The 21,375-nt window shown below is 36.2% G+C and overlaps 1 protein-coding gene across 4 annotated transcripts in view; it reads left to right on the forward strand.

Moving 5' to 3' along the window:
* The first annotated feature begins 7,433 nt into the window (after positions 1–7,433).
* The window catches only part of LOC113046777 (syntaxin-binding protein 4-like), a 36,226-nt gene continuing 22,284 nt past the window's right edge, over positions 7,434–21,375 (forward strand). For 3 of the 4 annotated variants that reach the window (XR_003276174.1, XM_026207749.1, XM_026207768.1), the window contains exons 1-3: positions 14,823–14,962; positions 16,677–16,750; positions 19,798–19,893. Coding sequence is in view for 3 of the 4 variants with exons in the window: in XM_026207749.1 (XP_026063534.1) it covers positions 14,895–14,962; positions 16,677–16,750; positions 19,798–19,893 (238 nt within the window). In the remaining variant the exon portion in view is untranslated. Of the gene's footprint in view, positions 7,646–14,822; positions 14,963–16,676; positions 16,751–19,797; positions 19,894–21,375 lie in introns of those variants that run through there. The other variant, XM_026207758.1, reaches the window with a different exon arrangement.

Genomic DNA, 21,375 nt, shown 5'->3' on the forward strand with positions numbered 1-21,375 from the left:
GTTAACATTTAGCTTGAAAAGGGCAAAATTACATTCCAGCAATTTTATTTAAAATAAAGTTTTCATGAACATATGCAGCACATTACAAATGTAGCATGTCTTATTGATCAATGGCTTTTTTCATTCTTCTCTGCTGGAGTTTCAGCTCAATAGAGAGTTTACATAATCAGTATTCCAACCTTTGTTTGGGATGCAGCTTCTTTGTGAAACTCGGCATCATGAAGAGTTTTAAAAGCCAGACCTGTTCTTAGGCTGCCTGCAGATGTGCTTGTTAAACTTCCTCAGCAGTTTTCATTTTTATAGCTGGTTACATATCTTTAACAGTTTTAAAATATTGCAGTTGTCCTTGAAAAATGCCTCATGCTCAGAGCAGCTAAGAAGGCAATGTAGGGACCCTTTTTAATGCCAACAGAGGAAAAGTCATGAAAACCAGGTATTGTTGGATGGGTAAAAACAATGAGTCATCGGGGGTGTGTATGCATGCATTTGTGTGTGCTCCAGTGTCTGTATTTGAATGGAAGCAGATGGAAACGCAACAGAAATACTGGTTTGGTTTTCAGTATCTCTCTTACTATTCCATTTTACACCATGCCTTAGGCCTCACGCTATCTAAATAAATAGGTCTTTCTTTCAAAGACCAATTCAACAGGTGTCAAATGAAGACTGAGATCCAACATAAAAGAGTGTACATGAGTAAACAAAATGTGACAAATTATTTCAGAGGGTGTATAATATGAAGTGTTAGCAGTATGCATTTTGATTATCAGTAACAAGTGTTTTAATAATCTGATTTGCCTTTAGTAAAGTGACTAAATATTTCATTTGAACTTCTTGCTTATAAGAAATGGGTCTTTGTGCATGAAAATATTTGTCTGGCTAGGGGATCTTTATAGAACTAAAACGTTTGCAACCCCCTGCATCAGAATACAGGACAAATTTAATACAAATGTATTTCAGTATTCACAGTTATGAGTGTAACAAGAGCCTCCTGACACAGTAGAAGACATGAAATGGGTTATAATACTATCTTTCTATGGCGATAATGAATATAGGGACCACGTGATATCACTACTTTAAAGGAATGCCCAAAGATAAGCTACAACTGTGGAATTCTTGTGTGAAATTGGCTAGAAGTGAACACAGTCCATTCCATGGGGTTAAATATTCACCGCTGATAGTTAATAATATTCAGTGTTAGTGGGTTTGGAACCAATCATTTTTTAAACAGGTGAAAGGCCAGAATTCCCTTCCACACCCATACGTGCAGGTGAGGAATGGAGACGATTTGAGATCCTAGCTGACATGTGTGGATCATTATGTGGACACAACTCAGCGGTGAGACCTGTGCTGCCAGATTAGAAGTACCATAGTGAATTTATGTGTGTGGGTTTTAGGCATTCCTCTGCCAGGATGGGCCAACTTTGGAACTCAGCACACCTTATGGAAACTTGTAATGATGAGCTTATCTGCAATCAGTCCCCATGAAGAGAAGTTTTTAGTGGTGGGGGACACCAATGAAAGTTCATTCTCCTCTGGGGGTGAATATTGTCTGTGATAAACATGTAGTATGGACTATGGGGTGTGTACTTCTTGTCTCTCAGTGCAAGCTGCATTATCCAAACATGGGTGGAGAGAGTATTTCAAACAGGTAGATGTGTGCTTTCAACCAAACCAGACTGTCCTACTTGACATTTTATAAACAAAGCATGCATTTCATACCAAGGATTCCTTCAAATTGTCCGCTAGTTGACAAAAATTGACAGTATAACATTTAACTGGAACATAAGCAAAAAGCAAGTCATTTATATCACATTGATTAATGTATCTTTACAATATATGTGGAAATCACTCTCGGTGCTCTAATTTCAAATTGGAGAGGAGTGTCAGTTTTTCCGGGTGTGAAGATTTAAGGTTCAATGGCAGGAGTGTCAGCACTTGTTTTGTTAAACACACAACAGCATTTTCTAGCCACTGAAGGTGTGTCACACAGTTTCTCTTAGCAATATGTGCCTAACAATTCACCTAGAAACTATAAAGTCCAAATATGCTAAACATCCTCTGTGGAATGTTAAGACATTGTTGGTGACAACACAGCTTTTGTCCCTGTAGGGGCTACGATTCAGTCTTGAAGCACTGCTTTACACCTGTTTCTCTTGCAGATAAAAGCGACACTTATGATCATTAGATGGATTACTTATCCTCTCTTTCTTTAGGTCAAAGAGGAACATTTACAGCCACTGAAATTGCGGTTTCAGCAAGAGGCCAAAAAAAGTTAATTACATTAAAATGTACAGGTGCTGGTCATATAATTAGAATATCATCAAAAAGTTGATATATTTCACTAATTCCTTTCAAAAAGTGAAACTTGTATATTATACTCATTTATTACACACATACTGATATATTTCAAATGTTTATTTCTTTTAATTTTGATGATTATAAATAACAACTAAGGAAAATCCCAAATTCAGTATCTCAGAAAATAAAAATATAACTTAAGACCAATACAAACATGAAAAGTATGAGCACGTACAGCACTCAATACTTAGTTGGGGCTCCTTTTGCCTGAATTACTGCAGCAATGTGGCGTGGCATGGAGTCGATCAGTCTGTGGCACTGCTCAGGTGTTATGAGAGCACAGGTTGCTCTGATAGTGGCCTTCAGCTCTTCTGCATTCTCGGGTCTGGCATATCGCATCTTCCCCTTCACAATACCCCATTGATATTCAGTTGCTGGCCAATTAAGAACAGGGATACCATGGTCCTTAAACCAGGTACTGGTAGCTTTGGCACTGTGTGCAGGTGCCAAGTCCTGTTGGAAAATTAAATCTGCATCTCCATAAAGTTGGTCAGCAGCAGGAAGCATGAAGTGCTCTAAAACTCTAAAATGCAAAATTTACTTTCATCACAGAACATAACTTTGGACCACTCAGCAGCAGTCCAGTCCTTTTTGAAGCGAGACGCTTCTGACACTGTCTGTTGTTCAAGAGTGGCTTGACACAAGGAATGCGAAAGCTGAAACCCATGTCTTGCATACGTCTGTACCTAGTGGTTCTTGAAGCACTGACTCCAGCTGCAGTCCACTCTTTGTGAATCTCCCCCACATTTTGAATGGGTTTTGTTTCACAATCTTCTCCAGGGTGCGGTTATCCCTATTACTTGAACACTTTTTTCCTACCACATCTTTTCCTTCCCTTCGTCTCTCTATTATTGTTTTTAGACACAGAGCTCTGTGAACAGCCGGCCTCTTTTGCAATGACCTCTTGTGTCTTGCCCTCCTTGTGCAAGGTGTCAGTGGTCATCATTTGGACAAATGTCAAGTCAGCAGTCTTCCCCATGATTGTGTAGCCTACAGAACTAGACTGAGAGACCATTTAAAGGCCTTTGCAGTAGTTTTGAGTTAATTAGCTTAGAGTGTGGCACCAGGTGTCTTTTAATATTGAACCTTTCCACAATAATTCACATTTTCTGAGAAACTGAATTTGGGACTTTCCTTAGTTGTCAGTTATAATCATCAAAATTAAAAACAAAAAACATTTGAAATATATCAGTATGTGTGTAATGAATTAATATAATATACAAGTTTCACTTTTTGAATGGAATTAGTAAAATAAATCAACTTTCTGATGATATTCTAATTATATGACCAGCACCTGTATGTTTTTGTCCAGCTAAAGCAGTAACTCATCATGTAAATGCTTTAGTCCAACTGAAATCATTCAGTTGATGAAGTTGTTCTAAAAGACCTAGATAGTACGATTGTTGCTTGGGTTCATCCATGCATGCAAACTGAACTAGAATTGACCTCACTGTTGTCCATTTGCTCTGAAAGACAGATGTATTGTTCTGATGTGAAATATGTATTTCAACCACACTTCCTCATTTTCAATTTTGTTCTTCTTGTTAAGGTACGGTCACATCTGCAAAGTTTTTCCAGCAAAAAAGTGCATTGTCTACTGTCAATAATGATGCATGAAGAAGAATCAATAATGATGCACAAAGCACCACTAACACAGAACACCCTTGCATGAAAATTTGCATTTAATTCTTGAACCAGACGTCAAATATTTGCCCTTATATGAAAATCCTGTTCACGTGGATTCCAATTGAATTCCTATTGGCAAGCAATAAATATCACCATACCATTAGTGTTTTTTTTAGCAATGTAAAAATGTTGTTTCAGTGGGAGGGTCATTACATGTATTTTAACAGTTCCGTTTCAGTCAGACTAAAGTAATAATTCATCATGTACATGCTTTAGTCTTACTGAAACTGTAACAATTGGATTATTCAATTCATGAAGTCGGACTTGATAATGTGATTGTAGCTCAACTTTGTCCAGCATGTATACACATGAATCTTATTTTAACTGGCCTCTCCATTGTGCAATTGCTCTGAAAGACAGGAATGCTGTGCAACATGTTTTTAATCTTTGAAATATTTGATTATTCTTTGTGTCACGTACACTTGGACAGAAAGATGACGATTATAATATATAAACATTCTTATTTATTGCCCCTGTGATAGTCACTCTACACTTCCTACTTTTCCACATTATTCACCTTAGAAAAATTTAGCCAACAAAAAGGTCTATTGTCAGTAGTGTAGTGATGTCTGAAGCAGCGCTCACACAGAATTCACTTTCAAACCAATCAACATTTTGTTGGTCAATACAATTTGAGTGAAAAAAATTAAATAAAAATTGCCAATCGTGTGGTTTTCTATTGAAATGACTAGATAACATGCACAGAATTTTAAAGACCAATTATAAATGTGACCTCACTTGTAGGGTGATCAATTTTTGTAACATTATTCTATGTATAGGCTACCATTAGAATTGCTGCCATGCTGTGGGGGTCAGGAGCTCTTTTGGGCATGCAGTGTGTTAGAGAATGGACAAAACAGGAAGCCAAGGCTCAGTGAGTTTAAAAACCTCCCAAAGACCCTCTGACACACAAAACTGCTGCGTTGTAGCAATCCTGTTATGGCCCAGCCACAGTTTAGCAAACCAAACTGGCCATAGTTTCAAATCCCCGGCAGAAAATCTCAACGGAGCAATGATTATCAGCCACCGTTGGCTAATCACTCTATTCATCCCTTCAGAATTGGCTTTTTTTTTTGTCATCATAGAGTGTCATGAGCCTGGAAAATGTAAATTGGAATATGTACAGCTGGAAGCGGCTATGTAACTTCAACATGTTTTTATAAAACAGTTATGGACACATACACATACAGGTGACAACCACACCCAAGTCATGAATGAGACTGAGAAGGAACCAGCTCAGCTGGGTCAAACATTGCAGACAGTGCAGCCCTACCTACATTCTGGAACGGGGAACGTCTGAGAAAACCAGCCAATCGTGCCCGGCCCCAGCCATTTATTTTAATTAAAGATAGTGTTAAACATGCTTTTTAAAATCTCATTACAGTAGAGTTTTGTGACTAATATGCTGTGTTGAAAATGTTACTTAAGGGAATCTGCTGCCAAACACTATGATTCCTCTCTGCTTGCTTAAGACAGTGCTTTTCAGTTAAGGAGGAATGTTGACAGAGTGAGCAATGCGTACTACTGATCTACACTATCTGAAACATGGTGCCACACCCACCCTGTCACTGTTTCTATCCCTTTACACCTCACATCATGATCTCATTCAAAGTATGCCAAGCATTGTAGTTACCAAGGCACTAAACTCCATGAAGTGATTCTTCATTGTTTTCTTTCTTAGGCAGGATTTCATGAACACTTGCTCTTAAATGTAATATAGACCTGAAATTATGCACACCTGGATTAAAAGCAATGTGTGGACATGCTGATGAAGTGCCAGCCATCTGTAACCTGTGACACACGTTTTAAATACTTTGTAGAAGTATACATGCACTGATGTCCCATGGATGCGTGGCTTCTCTGCGCGTTACCAAACTTCACCACTAGGGGGAGTCGCATCGTTTGACTGAGAATTGGAAAGGTAATCCAGGTACTAAATATCACCTCTAAATTTTGCGCCATCATTTATAACATAGAAAATAAGATAAGATGTGTGTTTGAAGATCTTATTCTGAGATAAATTCTGATGACCACAGGCTAATCAGAAGTTAGACATGACATGAAAGAATTGGCTCAAATGGGCTACAACAAATACAAACTCTTTTACATTGTAAATACTACAAATTATTTTAAATAAAAAATAAAAAACGTGGTAATCATAGCAGATTCAACACCCTCATTGTGTAAAGTTACTATACATGGTTAAAAAAAATACAAGAAAGGACATCCCAATCAGAATTCAGTAATTCAGCAAATATGTTGATTTGGAATGTTGAAATGTGAAAAAAATGTGAAAAAAGAAAGAATGTGACTGGATGTCCTAAAAAAAAAAAAAAAGATTTTTTTTTTTTGAGTATTAGGAGTTTATCTATGCATTACTGCCTTTATTCAAGCGTCTTTCCACTATTTTCATTATGAGTCCTGTCCTTTATTCATTTATTATGATTTTATATTAATAACTACAAAAGGCCTAACTATAGTATTTTTCCAGAAAGTGTTATTATCATGGTAAATGTGTTATTAAAATAATTACATTGAGCGACAGGTCCCTGATAGCACACGCACATCATGGAGATGTCTGCAAGATATATTTTTGCTCATGATGTATTTGCTCATCTGCAATACATATTTAGAACATTTCCTATAAGATGTCAAATACACGTTTAGAAAATGTCTTTAAGATGTTTAAGATTTAGAAAGTATGTAAAACTGACATCTTAAAGATGTCTATCAGATGTTTGTACACAGCAAATACTTTCCAAATGAAGCGATCTTTAACAAATATCTTGCAGACGTACCTGTGCTATCTGGGTTTATGCACTAAAAGAACAAATGTAGAGACTGTTTTCGATTTATCTTACAGTATGAAGAGATGGATTGGTGTTACAAACAAATGTCTATGTGAGGAAATTGGAAACTCCCCTGGTGTTTTGGCTGCAGTGCAGCAGATCTCTTCAGGACAGGTCAAAAGCCACACAATTAATCTCAGTTACCTGAAGCTGTACGGTCATAGGCTTCACCTCAATCTGACTGCACACATAGCTATACAAACTATAATATTCTCTATATATCATCTATAGCTATGCCTCAAAAGTTAGTTAACTATCTCAGGAACATCCCTATGATGCCTTAAAATGCTTTCTAGGTAGACAGCTCATAGTTTTTGAGAGGCAATCAGTGAATCTTATACTCACACATCTCAGTATTACAAACGTTGATGGTATCTCTAGGAAAAGTCAAAGTAATGTGACCAGAGGGTGGTCGATAAGATGTCGATTTAGTCTAACAGACGGCCGTGTCAGCATGAAAACCACGTGTCTTACAGATTAGAAACGGGCATAGTTGAGTCTCTCTCTCGCCTGGCGCTTGCTGTATCATTGATTTAATGCTGAATGAACGCTGACTCTTGAGCGAGGATGCGAGCACGAGCATCACATGAAATCGCGGCGATGTGTCTGGTGCTAATAATTGGAGGCAGCGTTTAATTCCGTTTCCAGAGCAGACTATTTTTGAACTTAACGTTTGTGTTGGATGCAATGTCCTATCTGAACCCCCGGGGAAGACAGCTCGAGCGTTTTGATGGACTTTCGCTCATTTACTGGTAAGACTTGAATATTGTTGAGTTGTGCATGCTGTCTTTTTCTTTTGACATTTCAGCCATTAAATGAAACTGTGAACTGTAGTATTTATATAAATTCTCAAACTGTATATGTAACATGTAAAGATAAGCGTAATTAATGAAAAGTATGCAGTAGCCTAGTACATACCGTTCTTAGAGACGAGGTCCCGCTATTCCACGGAGAACAGGTATCCGTCAGCTTTTTCAGAAACATATTGTCGTTTTTTTTTTGTGTGGCAAGGGCAGTTTTTGAGAAACGATTGATGAGAGTCGCTCTTCAGAAACTGAGACGTCAAGTTCGCACGCAATGTCAAATAGTCTATTCAACAAAAAAGTGCTGACCAAAAAACATATTTTTATATTCTTTTACAACAGGGATTCTTGATGCCAAAAACCCCAGATATGCTGATCCCTTCGCAATATAATCCCTGATTATTACATAAAGGCATAGCCTAATTATATTTTCATAAAGACTTATTTGTAAACTCTTTTTTTACGGAAAGTATTAAACCTGATATAATACAGTCAGTATGTTGTTTTCCAAAATTAAATAATTGTTGTAAATAACAATAATTAGAGTAATGTTTAAACCTTTGAAAAAGTGCTTTTGTTTCTTAGTATTCAAAATTGTTGATGATAGTGATTCAGTTATTTAATCTAATGATTTCAACCACAATTTCGAAAGCACAAACAAAGCATTCTGCTAATGCACGTTTCGTCAAGAATAACTTCGACAGCCCTAAAATTACATTTAGTAAAAAAAAAAAAAAAAGCTCTCAAATGTTTAGAGGATGCCTAAGCACCCCCTTGCACCCCCATAGTTATTTTTTTGTTTGTTTTAAAGCTATTTTAGGTACAGTATGGCAGAATTTTTATGTTTGTTTACATCTAAAGGCATTATTCAAATGTAGATGTTAAGTAAGGTGAACAGGCAATCTGTCCCATTCTGAGGGGCTTTTAACACAGTTTACGGTTGCCAGCAGCCTTCAAATTCATTTGGAAGTCAATGATTGCATGTGATTGATGGAAGCACTTTGAATATTTTACTGATGGCACATTTATTATAGCCTTAAAAGATAATAATAACTAACAGTGTGTGCACCTTAGTATAAATCTGCCCGGTGATGTGCTAAATTTAGAGTTTGGTGACCGGGGCTTGAATAGACTGTTTGGGAAGAGTAGGAGACTTAGACAAGAGATGCTGTCCCATGACCCGAAGAGACAGTCAAAACATCACAACAGTTCACTGGATATTTACTCAGTTAGCAAATGCATGTCGAGACACAACTAAACTTCTAGAACAGATTTCAGTCAGTAATGTGAGGGCTGTGACTGTGCTAAATAGACTTCAATCAAAAGCATGTTGTTTTTGAAAAAAAAATACTATTATTTTTTTATTTAACTTGTGCACGTCAGTCTGAGGTAAATCTCTCATGTTTAAATCTACTTCCAATTTGCCTTAAGATACTTCAGTTTTGTTATGCCATTTTTGTCTTTTAATGTTATTTAATTGGACATTTATTAACTTCATAATGTCAGGGAAATTACAAAAGAAATCTTTTTCATTGACCATTGTCACTTTTTTTATCACCTTCATTGTTATTTTTTCACAAACGTATACATCACTTGTGCTTGAGGATATGTGTAATGTAAACAGATGCATACATTTGTGTAAGTCGTTGATCTGATCATGGACATGGTGTGTGTATCTCAGCATTGTGAGCGCTGTGTTTGACTTATACAAAGTGAACTTCAAGGTTATTTTTGATTAATGCTATAGGCAATCATCTCATCCTCACACACCTGAGATGCTTGTGCCACAAATAGCATAACAACTTAACATTTTTAATAGTGACTTGACAAATAGTGACTCTGTGTACTGTTATTTCTACCTTTATCAATCAGTGCATATGGTGTTTCACAAACAGGGCCCAAACACTACATTTGCATTGATATAGTGCTAGAAAAATTATTAGCAATTTCTATTGTCTTTGACCTTCCGATTTGAAACAAATAAACCAATCACGGCAGAGGATTAACTGTATAAAAAAAATCATGCTTCAGGTTTGGGTTCCCATTTTTTGTTTAGATAATTTTTGTATATACAGTATCTCATACCCAGTGTACAAGTTTGGGCCTGTATACAGTTTTTCAGGAGAGGGCTCCCTCTACATGAAGTTTCAGTTTGTGTTTAAATGAGAGAGTCTGTGACTGTTAACTGTGGATTATATACTTGACAGCATTATAAACCTTTATTTTTTTCCTTTGGAGCAATTTTCACTCAGAATATCACTGATAATTGCAAATAAACAGCAAGTGAATTAAATATGAAAAGGGGTCAAATGTACCCCAGTAATCTTTGTCATTTTTGCAGTGTATAGTACACTATGTGCCTGCTACAGTAATATATAAATGAATAAAATAAAGACAGAAGTCAGGCATTATAATCAAATATGTAGTTAATGAGTACAATCAATAGTAACATTTGTGTTGAATGCAACGTTTGTTTCTCTGCATTATAGAACAAACATAGTCAGTTGAGACACAAACTGATACATTTAAGACATTATTTTACTGTAATAACACTAATAAATATTTTTTATGTTTTTTTTTTTTTTTTTTGGTAGTAACCATTATTGCTGAATTATCATCATATCTTTAGCAGACTTCACTGATTTTTGTTACATTTATTTATATATTTTTTTATCAGCCTTGTTAGTCTCAGTCCTGCCTCATAATGAGGTCTTGTTAACCGGTTTGTTGCATCAGCTTTGTTGTGATTCACTGATTTCTCTGTATTTGCAACATTATTGTTATATTCATTAAAAAGCAGGCATGTTTTAACATTAGCTGACCTGCCCAAAGCTTTAGCATTATGTATCTAATTACCAGAAAAAAAAATATTATTATTAAATTTGTAAACATATACATTATTACATACCTACACGTAATATTTACTGTTTATACACCTTTATTTTTGTTGAAGTTCAAATGTCTTTTTTGTGATTTTTTTCTCTTTGAATATCAGCAGAAATTAGATCATTAATAGACATGTTAGACCAAAACCGTCTCATTAAATTGCAATCACAGTCCCTCCGTAATATGAGGGGGAAAAGTCTCAACAATCCCTTCATTAATGTTCATCCCGTTCAGTCTTGTTTTACGCTCATGTTTAAAAGTTATGATATGTTGTGACAGTTCCTGGGACGCATTTCTGTTTGTTACCTATGGAGGGCAGTCATGGGCCCAGAATGTAGCAGCTAGTAAACAGGTCAGATTGGCCTGTCAGACTGTTTCAGATTAACCCATTTCAGCACACACGGTGGTCCAGCATGGAAACTTGGCACCTGAGTGAAGCTGCCACCCTCATTTCCCATTCTTCAGTACTGCAGTGGGTGGCACGTTTACTGAGCTTTTCCTTGATGAAAAACAAGAAGCGGGACTTGCCAAAAACTGACATAGTGGAAGATGCACTATGTCAATTTTTGGCAAGTCCCGCTTCTCCGCTGTTATGATTTCTTATTGTGAACTGGATTATCAAATAATCTGATAACAACCCATTGTGCAGATCTGCTGATTAAAGTTCTGATCCAATGGGTAGCTGTCACGGCTGCTAGAAGGAAAAGGGACAGTATCCGTCCGTGTGTGTATTGTGGTCCATGCTACTTTAGCTTGTGTTTAGCTGTGTTCATGTGTTTGCATACAGACACTAATACAAGCATACTGCACATATTTTTTTGAGTGGCTGACATGACATGCATTTTCTTCGTTTGTTTTTTTATAGTGTCTAAATTGTCTTATAAAATATATAATTTTGTTGTTTAAATTTTGTTTGAACAATTTTTTTTTTCAAGACAAAATGTAAAATGTACAGTTATCTAAATAATACTGGTAATTTAATCATTTCACTAGAATTATAATTTAATAACAAAATTGTAAATGTGAATATTATCTAGATGAACAAAATGTGGAAGGTCATAAACTTTTGTTGGTCACAGAGTGATTATTCCATTTTTTTTTTATTTTTTTTTTTGAGGCATTCAGGGTGATGCTACTTCCTGGACGTAAAGATGCAACACACGTCATGATTTTTTCATTTTGGTTAAGCAACAGTTCTGGTGGCCATCTATGGCTCATGACATCCGTCATTTTGTTTCGGCCTGCTGAGTTTATAATAGTTGTAAGACTCCCATCAGTTGTGAGGTTCTCACATTGCACTAGATTTCATCACGGGTCTACCTCCCTCACAGGGTGACAGTAATTTTGACCGTGGTGGACCGGTTCTCGGAGACCCATTTTATTCCTCTGCCCAAATTACCCTCTGACAGAGATCGCATCGCATTCATGACCTCCCAATGGACATGGTTTCTGATAGGGGGTCCCAGTTCATCTCCAAATTCTGGAGTGAGTTTTGTCATTTGTTGGGGGCTAGTGTTAGTCTTTCCTCTGGTTTCTATCCTCAGAGTAATGGCTGAACTGAGAGAACCAACCAAGACTTGGTGACTTGGTTTCACAGAACCTGTCTTGCTGACACACCTGGAGGAAAGCCAGACAGAAACTCCTCCAGGTGGGCTCACGCACCAGGACCCAGGCCGATTGCCAACCGGTCAAAGCCTTCCATACATGTTATTGGTCAAAAACTGTGGCTTTCTTCTAAGAACATTCCTCTCCCCACCGACTGTATTTATTGGTTCATTCACTGTCACCAAAATCCTTAGTCCGGTGAATGTCCACCTCAAACTTTCTCTGGCATACAGGAGAATTCATCCCATCTTCCATGTATCCAAATTAAAACCCATATTTTATTCTGCCAGTAATCCACCTCCCCTAGTTCCCCTGACACCACAACATGTAGATGGGGAACCTGTATATGTATTCCAATCAAACAGATTGCATATCTATCTCCCAGAGTAAAATATTTTTCAAAATATTTCAGCAGTAATACACACTGGAATGCTAGTATTTACATTTTTTGACATTTGATTCATTATACTCTAAAAAAAACACATTTCTTTTTATTTATTTTTTTAGCCAAATTACTCTCTGGTTTAACATATAAGGCGCCTGTGAAGAGGGGCGGTTGAGGTTTGAGGGACCAAGGGTCTCCTGGGACCATGACCTGGCTCTGCACGTGTTTGATTGACAGGTTGTCCAAGCAGATTATTGTGCACAAAAGTACTCTGGCCAGTCATGGCTTGATATGTGAATGTGCAAATCACACCTGGCATATTAACTTCATGAGATGATAGATTTAAGGCAAGCCAGACAGAGTGTTTTGGGTCAGTGTAGTTTGGTGTGATCATTTTGAAAATAACGCTTATCATGGTCGGGTGTGTAAAAGCTAATCCTCAAATTACATCATTATAGCCTGTGAATTTGGCACCAGGAAGGCTTAGTCCACTCACACTGTGACTATCACAGAAACTTTGTGTTAGTGGAAGTAACAGATACATTATTTACATTGCATCTGATGCACATTTTTCACTTAAAATGATCCAAGCTGTAGCATTCTGTTAACTACAACACAAATAACAGGCATAAAAAAATAAAGGCTACATACACAACACAACTTTTCCCTGATTTACAGTCTGTAGAAGTTTGCAGCTGCAGAGCCAGTGTTCAGATTGGAGTATTTGAAATTGTGTAATGTGTGATGAGTTCAGACTCCGATTTTTTGGTTTCAGACAATTTTTATTTAATATTTTCAGACAGTTTTAGAACACGTTGTTTTCATTTGTCATGTGTCTCCTAGCAACAAGGCGCATATTTCTGTGTGAGTTTGCTGAGATTGGAATGACTTTAAAGTCTGTTTTTTGTGTGATCCTCAGTCGTTTAGTGTATGATGGCCAGTTTTTCCTTTGTGACTGTTTACAAAGTTAATAAGTGTAAGATGCCCAGTGTTTTAAAATCAGTTCAGATTTTAAAAGTTATGTTGTGTATTCCAGACTAAAGCAGCTTTTTGTACAACCTTGTGTGATTGTTTTGGATTGTAGTTGCTGATAAAAAGTGGTCTCTGAGTCACAGGACATGTGTCGAGGTAAATGACATTGAGGAGTTACACGGTGACAATGCATTTAAGGCAAAGTGTCACTCTGATTCTAACTAGGGCACAAGCAACACTATTTATTGAGCACTAAAGGACAATAATCTCTTTTAACAGGTAGTCACTTCATTACATTATGAATGCAGTTAGTCATTTCAAAGAATGTTTTTTTTTAGACCACTAATCATAAAGAGTTGAAAACATTACACATGATATTGTAAGAATACAATAACTTGAGTAAATTTGTACAGTGTAGTCCAGCTATTGTGTAATTTTACCTCAAGCCTGTGTGTATAAATCTGATTGCAGTGAGAGAGGAAAGCACTCTAGCTTTGCTTGGGATGACCATAGACAATAACGCTGGCTAAAAAACAGAAACGGTCGAGAGATTAAATATGACTTTCTGAGTTGAAAAGGATTTAGATTTTTTTGGCACAAATGTTGTTTTCCCCCAAAGCATCAGCGTATCCTGTTTTTCCATTTTTTCCCTGATTACAGTGGCAATGTGATTTCACATCATCAGAGAGTTAAGAAATAACAGCCACCCTCTAGTATATTGTAAAAAGTAAAAATATATGCTATACGATCTGAACAGAGTGACATTTGTTGGTGCTACCAACTGAAGTAAGGTTGATTAGACACACAAAATGTTTTTCACTTAAATAACGCATCACATTTTAGATTAACCAGCAAGTGTTTATACTTTATTGCGTCAAATTTAATCTATTTTTTCATGAGACTGTGGGTTTCATCATGATGTGTTTTAATCCTGTGTCTTGTTTGAAGACACGAGATTAGTTTATCAGTTTTAATTCCCATATCATGTTTGATCTGATGCAAATTACTTTTCAATATTTCTATACTAAAGATCAACCTTTCGTCCTTGAAAGACCTCTTGGATTGAAATAGCTTAATGTCATCCACACTTTGTATATCATATCACCTTTAAGCCTTTAAAATCCTTTCATAAATGTAAATATTTGGCAAAATGGTAAAAATATCTATATCAAAAACAGCCCCGCTCCCCCCCATTTATGTTGCATAAGATTTAATCTGTGGGCAAAGTTGGTGATGTTTAGGAGCATCTGTATCAGAGTGCTGTAGCAGTGAATCATGTGGCTCGCGCTGTGTCGGACTTCCGCGAGGCGCTGATCACGAGAGGAATGGGCAGACGGTACACGTCGCTGGATGCGCAGAAATCTCTTGAAAATGCCAACATTTTCGGTCATGTACAAGGGAGCAGTCATGATTAGCAGGTAAACATCTTTGTTTTGTAATTTTGTGGTGGTTGAGCGGCATCATGGCTCTTTTTTCCATCTCATTAGCGCCAGTGAGCAATAAGCGCTTGAGCAGTCTTGAGAGAAGCGTCGACGTAACGCGCGTCTTCACTTTGTCCGGTACTGACGGTTTTGGGGACTTTTGGGTACTTTGAGCTGGGCTGTGCTCAGGTGTGTCCGCAAAAAAGCGTGCTCGCGCACTTTTCAATGTAACTAGCGAGAGAATGGAAAACGTGAGTAAAATGTGTTGAACGACGGTTTCTTCACCATTGGTTCCATGATTGGTTCTTATATTGCATTGCTTGCTGTTGATTTGATTTAATTTGCCCGCTGTGCTTTAAAGAATCCATAACACTGTAAAGGATGTACTATTAATGTGCTCTAATCACCCGGAGATTATAATGTATTTGTGCGTAGCTACTCACTAAATCAATTCATACATACCTCATGGAATACATAAAACTTTGTTATATGCTTTTTTGTTTGTTTTAGTTTTCAAACATTTTGATGACAAGAACCCACCCAAAATGTTGATCCATTTGCAAGGGATCCACTTTGTGAAATAGAAAGGCATGAAATTTTTATGTGAAAGACCATACGTGAGAAGCATGATATTTAGGACGTTTTATTTTTTTATTTATTTGCAAAATTAAATAATTGCTTTTATAACTCCATTTATCTTAAAACAAAAATGTATTTTTCTCATCTGGAGTCATCTGGAGAATGGTTATATTTGGGAATATTGAGAATATTTACTTAAGGTGACAGTGTGTTAATGTTAACATAATCAGTTACATTAAAATGTATTTGTGCTTGTACAGTATTGAAAACATCACCAGTGAGCAAACCAAAAAAATAAAAAGGATAAAAACAACTAAATATTGTTGAACGTATGTATAAACATTTGATGAACTCTCAGAAACATTTTGTTTCTTATTATTAGAATAAAATAACTATGGTTAGTCCTAGGATTTCTGACCCATTTATATATTTATATATTTTTCTCATTTTATATTTTATATATATATAAAACATTTGGTAAATGTGATAAATGATTGCATTAAACATATGTGTTTGAATTATTGCATTAACCATTTAATCAATATCAGAAGTGGTTAACTTTAACAGCCCTAAAATGGTGTAGTGCTGGTCAGAACAAAATGCGCTATAAGAATGTCAGAGACTTCATTATATTAATTCCTACAACTGCATGAAAACAGTGTTTGCACTGCCAAAAGTATTGTGTTATTTAATTCATTAATTGTACTAAATGACTTCAGTAGCCAAGTAAAATATATTCTCAAAAATCAGAATCACACACAGATTCTGAGTTCATGAGTAAAAGAGGCCATTTTAGGAGCCTAAAAAAGCAGGACATTCATCCTAAATAATTTATTCTTACTCCCCACTGGAAAGAACTGGGCTTGATACTAATAACAGATCACAGACACAGCGAGTACAGAAAATTCACCTCACACATTTTATTTTTACAATATTCAGATATGAATTGAGTCAACAGCTTCAAATTTAACTGAATGTAAAATATCTTTTTTTTTTTTTTTTTTTTTTTTTACAAAAAACAACAACAAAAAATGATAGGGCCTTGTTTATTTCTCTTAATCTAACAAGTCTCACTAGGTTACTGTGTTATTTTTGCATGTTGTAACATGGATGAAATCTTTGTCCTGCACAGGACACTGATGGGTCCGTATGGAGTAGATCGAGCAGTGCATTCTATGGAGTTTACAGACTGTGAGAACGGATTAGGTAAGTGCCTCAGAACATATTTATTTCATTGCACATTTGTGTGTTTGTATAATTTACCAAAGATCTTCTATCAGAACACGGTCTTCAGTCTTCTTTGCAGACCTCTCTAGAAGTTATGTTTTTTAATAAATGCTCTCATAGAAAGGTGCGGATTGAGACTGAAGGGTGAATAAGAATTATTCAAGACATAAGAAAGGTATGGAGCAGCACATCTTCTAGTTGATTTTAATGAGGCCTATTGTAAAGCAGGCGTCTCTGCTCTCTAATGGCCATGGGGAAGTGAAATAAGGTGTATGGTGGAGTTTCGGAGCGTAGCGATGCGATAGGTTTAGGTGCGGTTGTTTTCCAGTCTTTCAAGTCTTGCGCTGTCTTTGTTATATTTATTCCGCAGCCTGATCTCCCTCCTCACAATAGATCAAAAACATCATTTGAAGGCAGCTCTAAGCTCCTTAAACCTGTCCTTCTTTACATCCTAACTTGCACAGTCAACAATCCATTGTGTTACAAGACGATTCTGTTTTAGGAGACATTTTCATGAATACAGACTCAGGAAGAGGTGCTCTGGATGAAAGCAGCACAGATAAATGTAATATTTTACAACACATATTTGCAGTGCTATCATGTACAGACTTACGTGTGACACTGTCATAAGCATTCAATGGTTTTTCCAGGACACAGTCCTTACTTTGCATTTATTTTTGAGTTCTATGAAATTTTCTGAGTTTGAGTTTAGTTCAGAACATCCTTTCCGTGGAAGATAAATCTTGAAAAAGTGTTTTCAAGATTTATCTTGAAGTGAATCTATTAATGTGCAATGCCATATCAAAACTCAATTAGTGCCAATACATCGTCTGTCTATTAATACCAGATAAGCCTGAAGCAAAAAGAGGATATTTATTATTCCATGTGTGTCTAAACCAAAAGCGAATCGAAATCATCTGTACTGTCCATCAATGGAAGTGTCTTTTAGCATGTTTATTCTTCTGATCTGTCTGGAAATGAATCTTCCACAGGTTTGGGTGTGAAAGATGCTCATCTCATTAAAGGCTTTCATGTTTTGTTGGCGTCTAAGCTTGTTCCTGTTGTTTCAACAATTAATGGCCTGACAACACTGATTTGCAGTTGCTCTCTCAAATAAAGGATCTGCCATTCTTTCACATCGGCATCTAGACAATTAATTTATTCAGTATTATTTTTTTTTTAGATGAGACATAAGTTTATCTATTTTTTTGTGACATGTTATTGCTCTTACGGTGAACAAATTAATTTATGCATATGTTTAACTCGGACGTAAGACACAATATGGAAGAAAAGCTCTGTCGCTACTTCCATTTTGTCACAACTCGTTGTTTTTTTTATGTTGTTCTGGACTCGTCTTGTTTTTAAAACAACACGTAGTGGTTTGGATGCAGCATTGTGCAAAAGCTTGATGCTATTTGCCGTCAGACGTAGTTCATTTTATTCTGTGAGAGAAAGTTTCCAGTATAGAGAGGTTATTGAGATAAAGTGCATTGTTTTTAGCTGGTCATGTGATCACAACATAGCAATCTCCACATGCAATATGTGAGTTTTTATTAGGCTGCTGGTCTGACTAACTTCATCTCACGTGAGTGCACGTGATTTTAAAATGTATTTCAAAGGTACTGTTCATTTTTGGTCAATGTAAAACTTTCTGTAAAGATACTTTTTTAACCTCAATACCTTTAACCTCATGAAGTGAAACAGGATTGTGTGTTTAACGAACTTAGTAATCGATTCAGTGCAGCACAGAGTTTACATCACGGGAAGAAGATCATTCTGTCACCACGCAGGGAGATTTACTGAAGCTTTACGGAGTTGCTGTGGCCCCCTGAAATCCAATAAACTCATTTCACTCTGCTTGATGACGTCGGGGGGATGCAAATCTCACGGCATATACCTGAAGCTCTGAAAGTCCTATGTGTGTGATACTTAAAAGTAATACTGACCCAAGTCAGCTGTAAATCCTCACTTTAGCGAGACTCAATTGAACATAAGCTGTTTAAGTCCTCTGTTATCAGAATTGAAATCAGACACAAATGGGAACACACCTTCAGCAGCTCGGGTGCAGTATTTATCTTATTTACATTAGGATTAGTTTCCTAACCAAAGTGACTAATACTATAATACTATAACTACCCATTCAGATGTTTTAGGGTAAAGTAAAAACAGTATTGTATTAGAAGTTTTCTATTTTAACATAATTTTAAACATCATTTATTCCTGTGATATGTTACGCCAGTCTTTAGTGTCACATGATCCTTAAGAAATTATTCTAATATGCAGATAAGAATAAGAAATGATAAGAAATGTTTCTCATTATTATCAAACCTGAAAACAATTGTACTGCTGCTTAATTCTTTTGTGGAAATATGATTTTTTATGAATAACATTTACAAAACAACTGCATTTATTACAAATACCAATCTTTAGTAACATCATAAATATTTTTACTGTCACCTTTAATAAATTGAATTGTTTGCATCTTTGCTGAATAAAAGCATTAATTTATTTCTCTTTTTTAATCATATTGTCTCCCATTATGAACTTTTGAATGATAGTGTATGTCACAATCTACACATTACACATAGCACAAAGTACATTAAATGCTGAATGTTTTTTTGGGGGGTGAAGGTTTCTAAATTGTAACAATTTACAGTTGAAGCTCTTTCAGCAGGCATCAGGTCAAGCTGTCTATTGTTCATGGTAAACATCATAAGTATGCTTTATTTCCTCTTGTTTAGATAGAAAAAGGCTGAATCACAGTCTGTTTTGACAGGAAACAGTAGTGAATGTTCAGATCTCTCATTTCACAGTCACCTGTGATCAAATTGTAAGTGCATACTGGCGATGTAGTAGCATTCATTTGGCAATGAAAATGGTCATGCAGCCTGTTGTAAAGAACTGCGATATGGTTTCTGTGTTTTGCTTTAATTTATTTGACTGAAAAATACAATATCAACAACTAAACAAAAGCATGGAAGAATAATATCTTATATTGAGTGAAGGATGCTTTGTCTCCTCTTTAGGAATCAAAGTGATCGGTGGTGTGAAAGAACTAACAGGAGAGGAATATGGCGTTTATGTGAAGAGGATCTTACCTGGTGGCATTGCTTCCAGTGATGGTAAGTTTTCTCAAAAAAGAGTTTAATTAAATTGCTTTGATCCACATATATTCAGCAGTTTTTGCTAATAAACAAAACAAATCAGTCTTGTTATTATCAGTCAAAGCAACTACTTTATTAGATATAAACTTTACATTTACACTGAAATCTATTAATAATGTAGAATAGCCACATAAATTGAACCTGAGAAATTGAAACACACATTGAGAAAGGAAACTGTGTCAGTGCAGCTGTTTACATTTCTGCAAAACAGATTGTCTGTCTCGCTGCGTATACCTCTGCTTAAGTCTCTCACGTGTGAGGGGGAGTTTAGCGTCATCCCTGTGCTTAGAGTTAATGCCCCTGACGGACTGGAATTAGAGTCTGCCTCCCATTCTGCTGCTGCTGAGCACGGGGTATATGGGAGCTTATATAGGCACATGCGCTCTGAGGGGGCTTTGCTTGTTTTTAGCCCCGCTCACATGATTGCTGTCAGCTCACTATTCAGAGAAGTCAACAAGCTTCCTGGCTGATTTCTTTGGTTTGGTGGAAAGACAAATCACAGTGTCTATAATCCAGGTTTTCTGTAAAATCTGACACTGGAAAGCTGATATTTGACTGAAGCGAAGGGAGTGGGACATTGGTGACCCCTTTGAGAATTTACAGCTTGTTCCTTTTTGCAAATGATTTGTTCTGACAAGATATATCTGAAGTGATGGTAGAAGGGGTCGAAAAGACATAACCTTGACCTATATTTGAGAGAGGTGTTGTTAATATACCCTACAGAAAAAGAAAAAAAAGGCTGAGGGCTGTATGCTGTCTCTTCTAGTGCTACAGTTTAGAAAAACACATGAGGTGTCGCTAAATTATGTCAGATGCATTGCAGTTCACATCACCGTCACCTTGCAATTACCTTGACATGACAAACATATTTATTTCACTTATTTAGGTTATCAGCATTACCTCTTTATGTTCTTAGTCCTTAAATTCTTCATTTTTAGCTCCTTTAATGTACTGCAGATTTATTAACTACATATATTACTGTTCAACAGTTTGGGGTTGGTAAGATTTTTTAAATGTTGTTGAAAGAGGCCTTTTATGCTTTATTTAATTTAAAATTTGCATACCCATTTTATCAAATAGCAAAAGAAAAACTCTGTGATAGTGTTATCATGACTTTCGAAAAAAAGGATAATATAGAGACTGAGAGAACGGCAGTCAGTAGTGAGAACAATGTCAAAATTTACCATCACTCCCAAAGACGCTCTTAGAAACACCCTCGCATTTGCGTCAACTCATTTTTTGTAATTTGATGCAACGGTAACGTAATACAAAGTATAGTGCTATAAATGTACATACATAAAAAAAAAAATTATATACAAAAAACTTTAAAGGAATAATGATGCTGATGACTGTTGAAAGCCATTACTCCAGTCTTCAGTGTCACATGATCATTCAGAAATCATTCTAATATGTTTATTTCTTATTATTTTCAATGTTGCA

This window comes from Carassius auratus, chromosome 3 (assembly GCF_003368295.1).
Source record: "Carassius auratus strain Wakin chromosome 3, ASM336829v1, whole genome shotgun sequence".
NCBI lineage: Eukaryota > Metazoa > Chordata > Actinopteri > Cypriniformes > Cyprinidae > Carassius > Carassius auratus.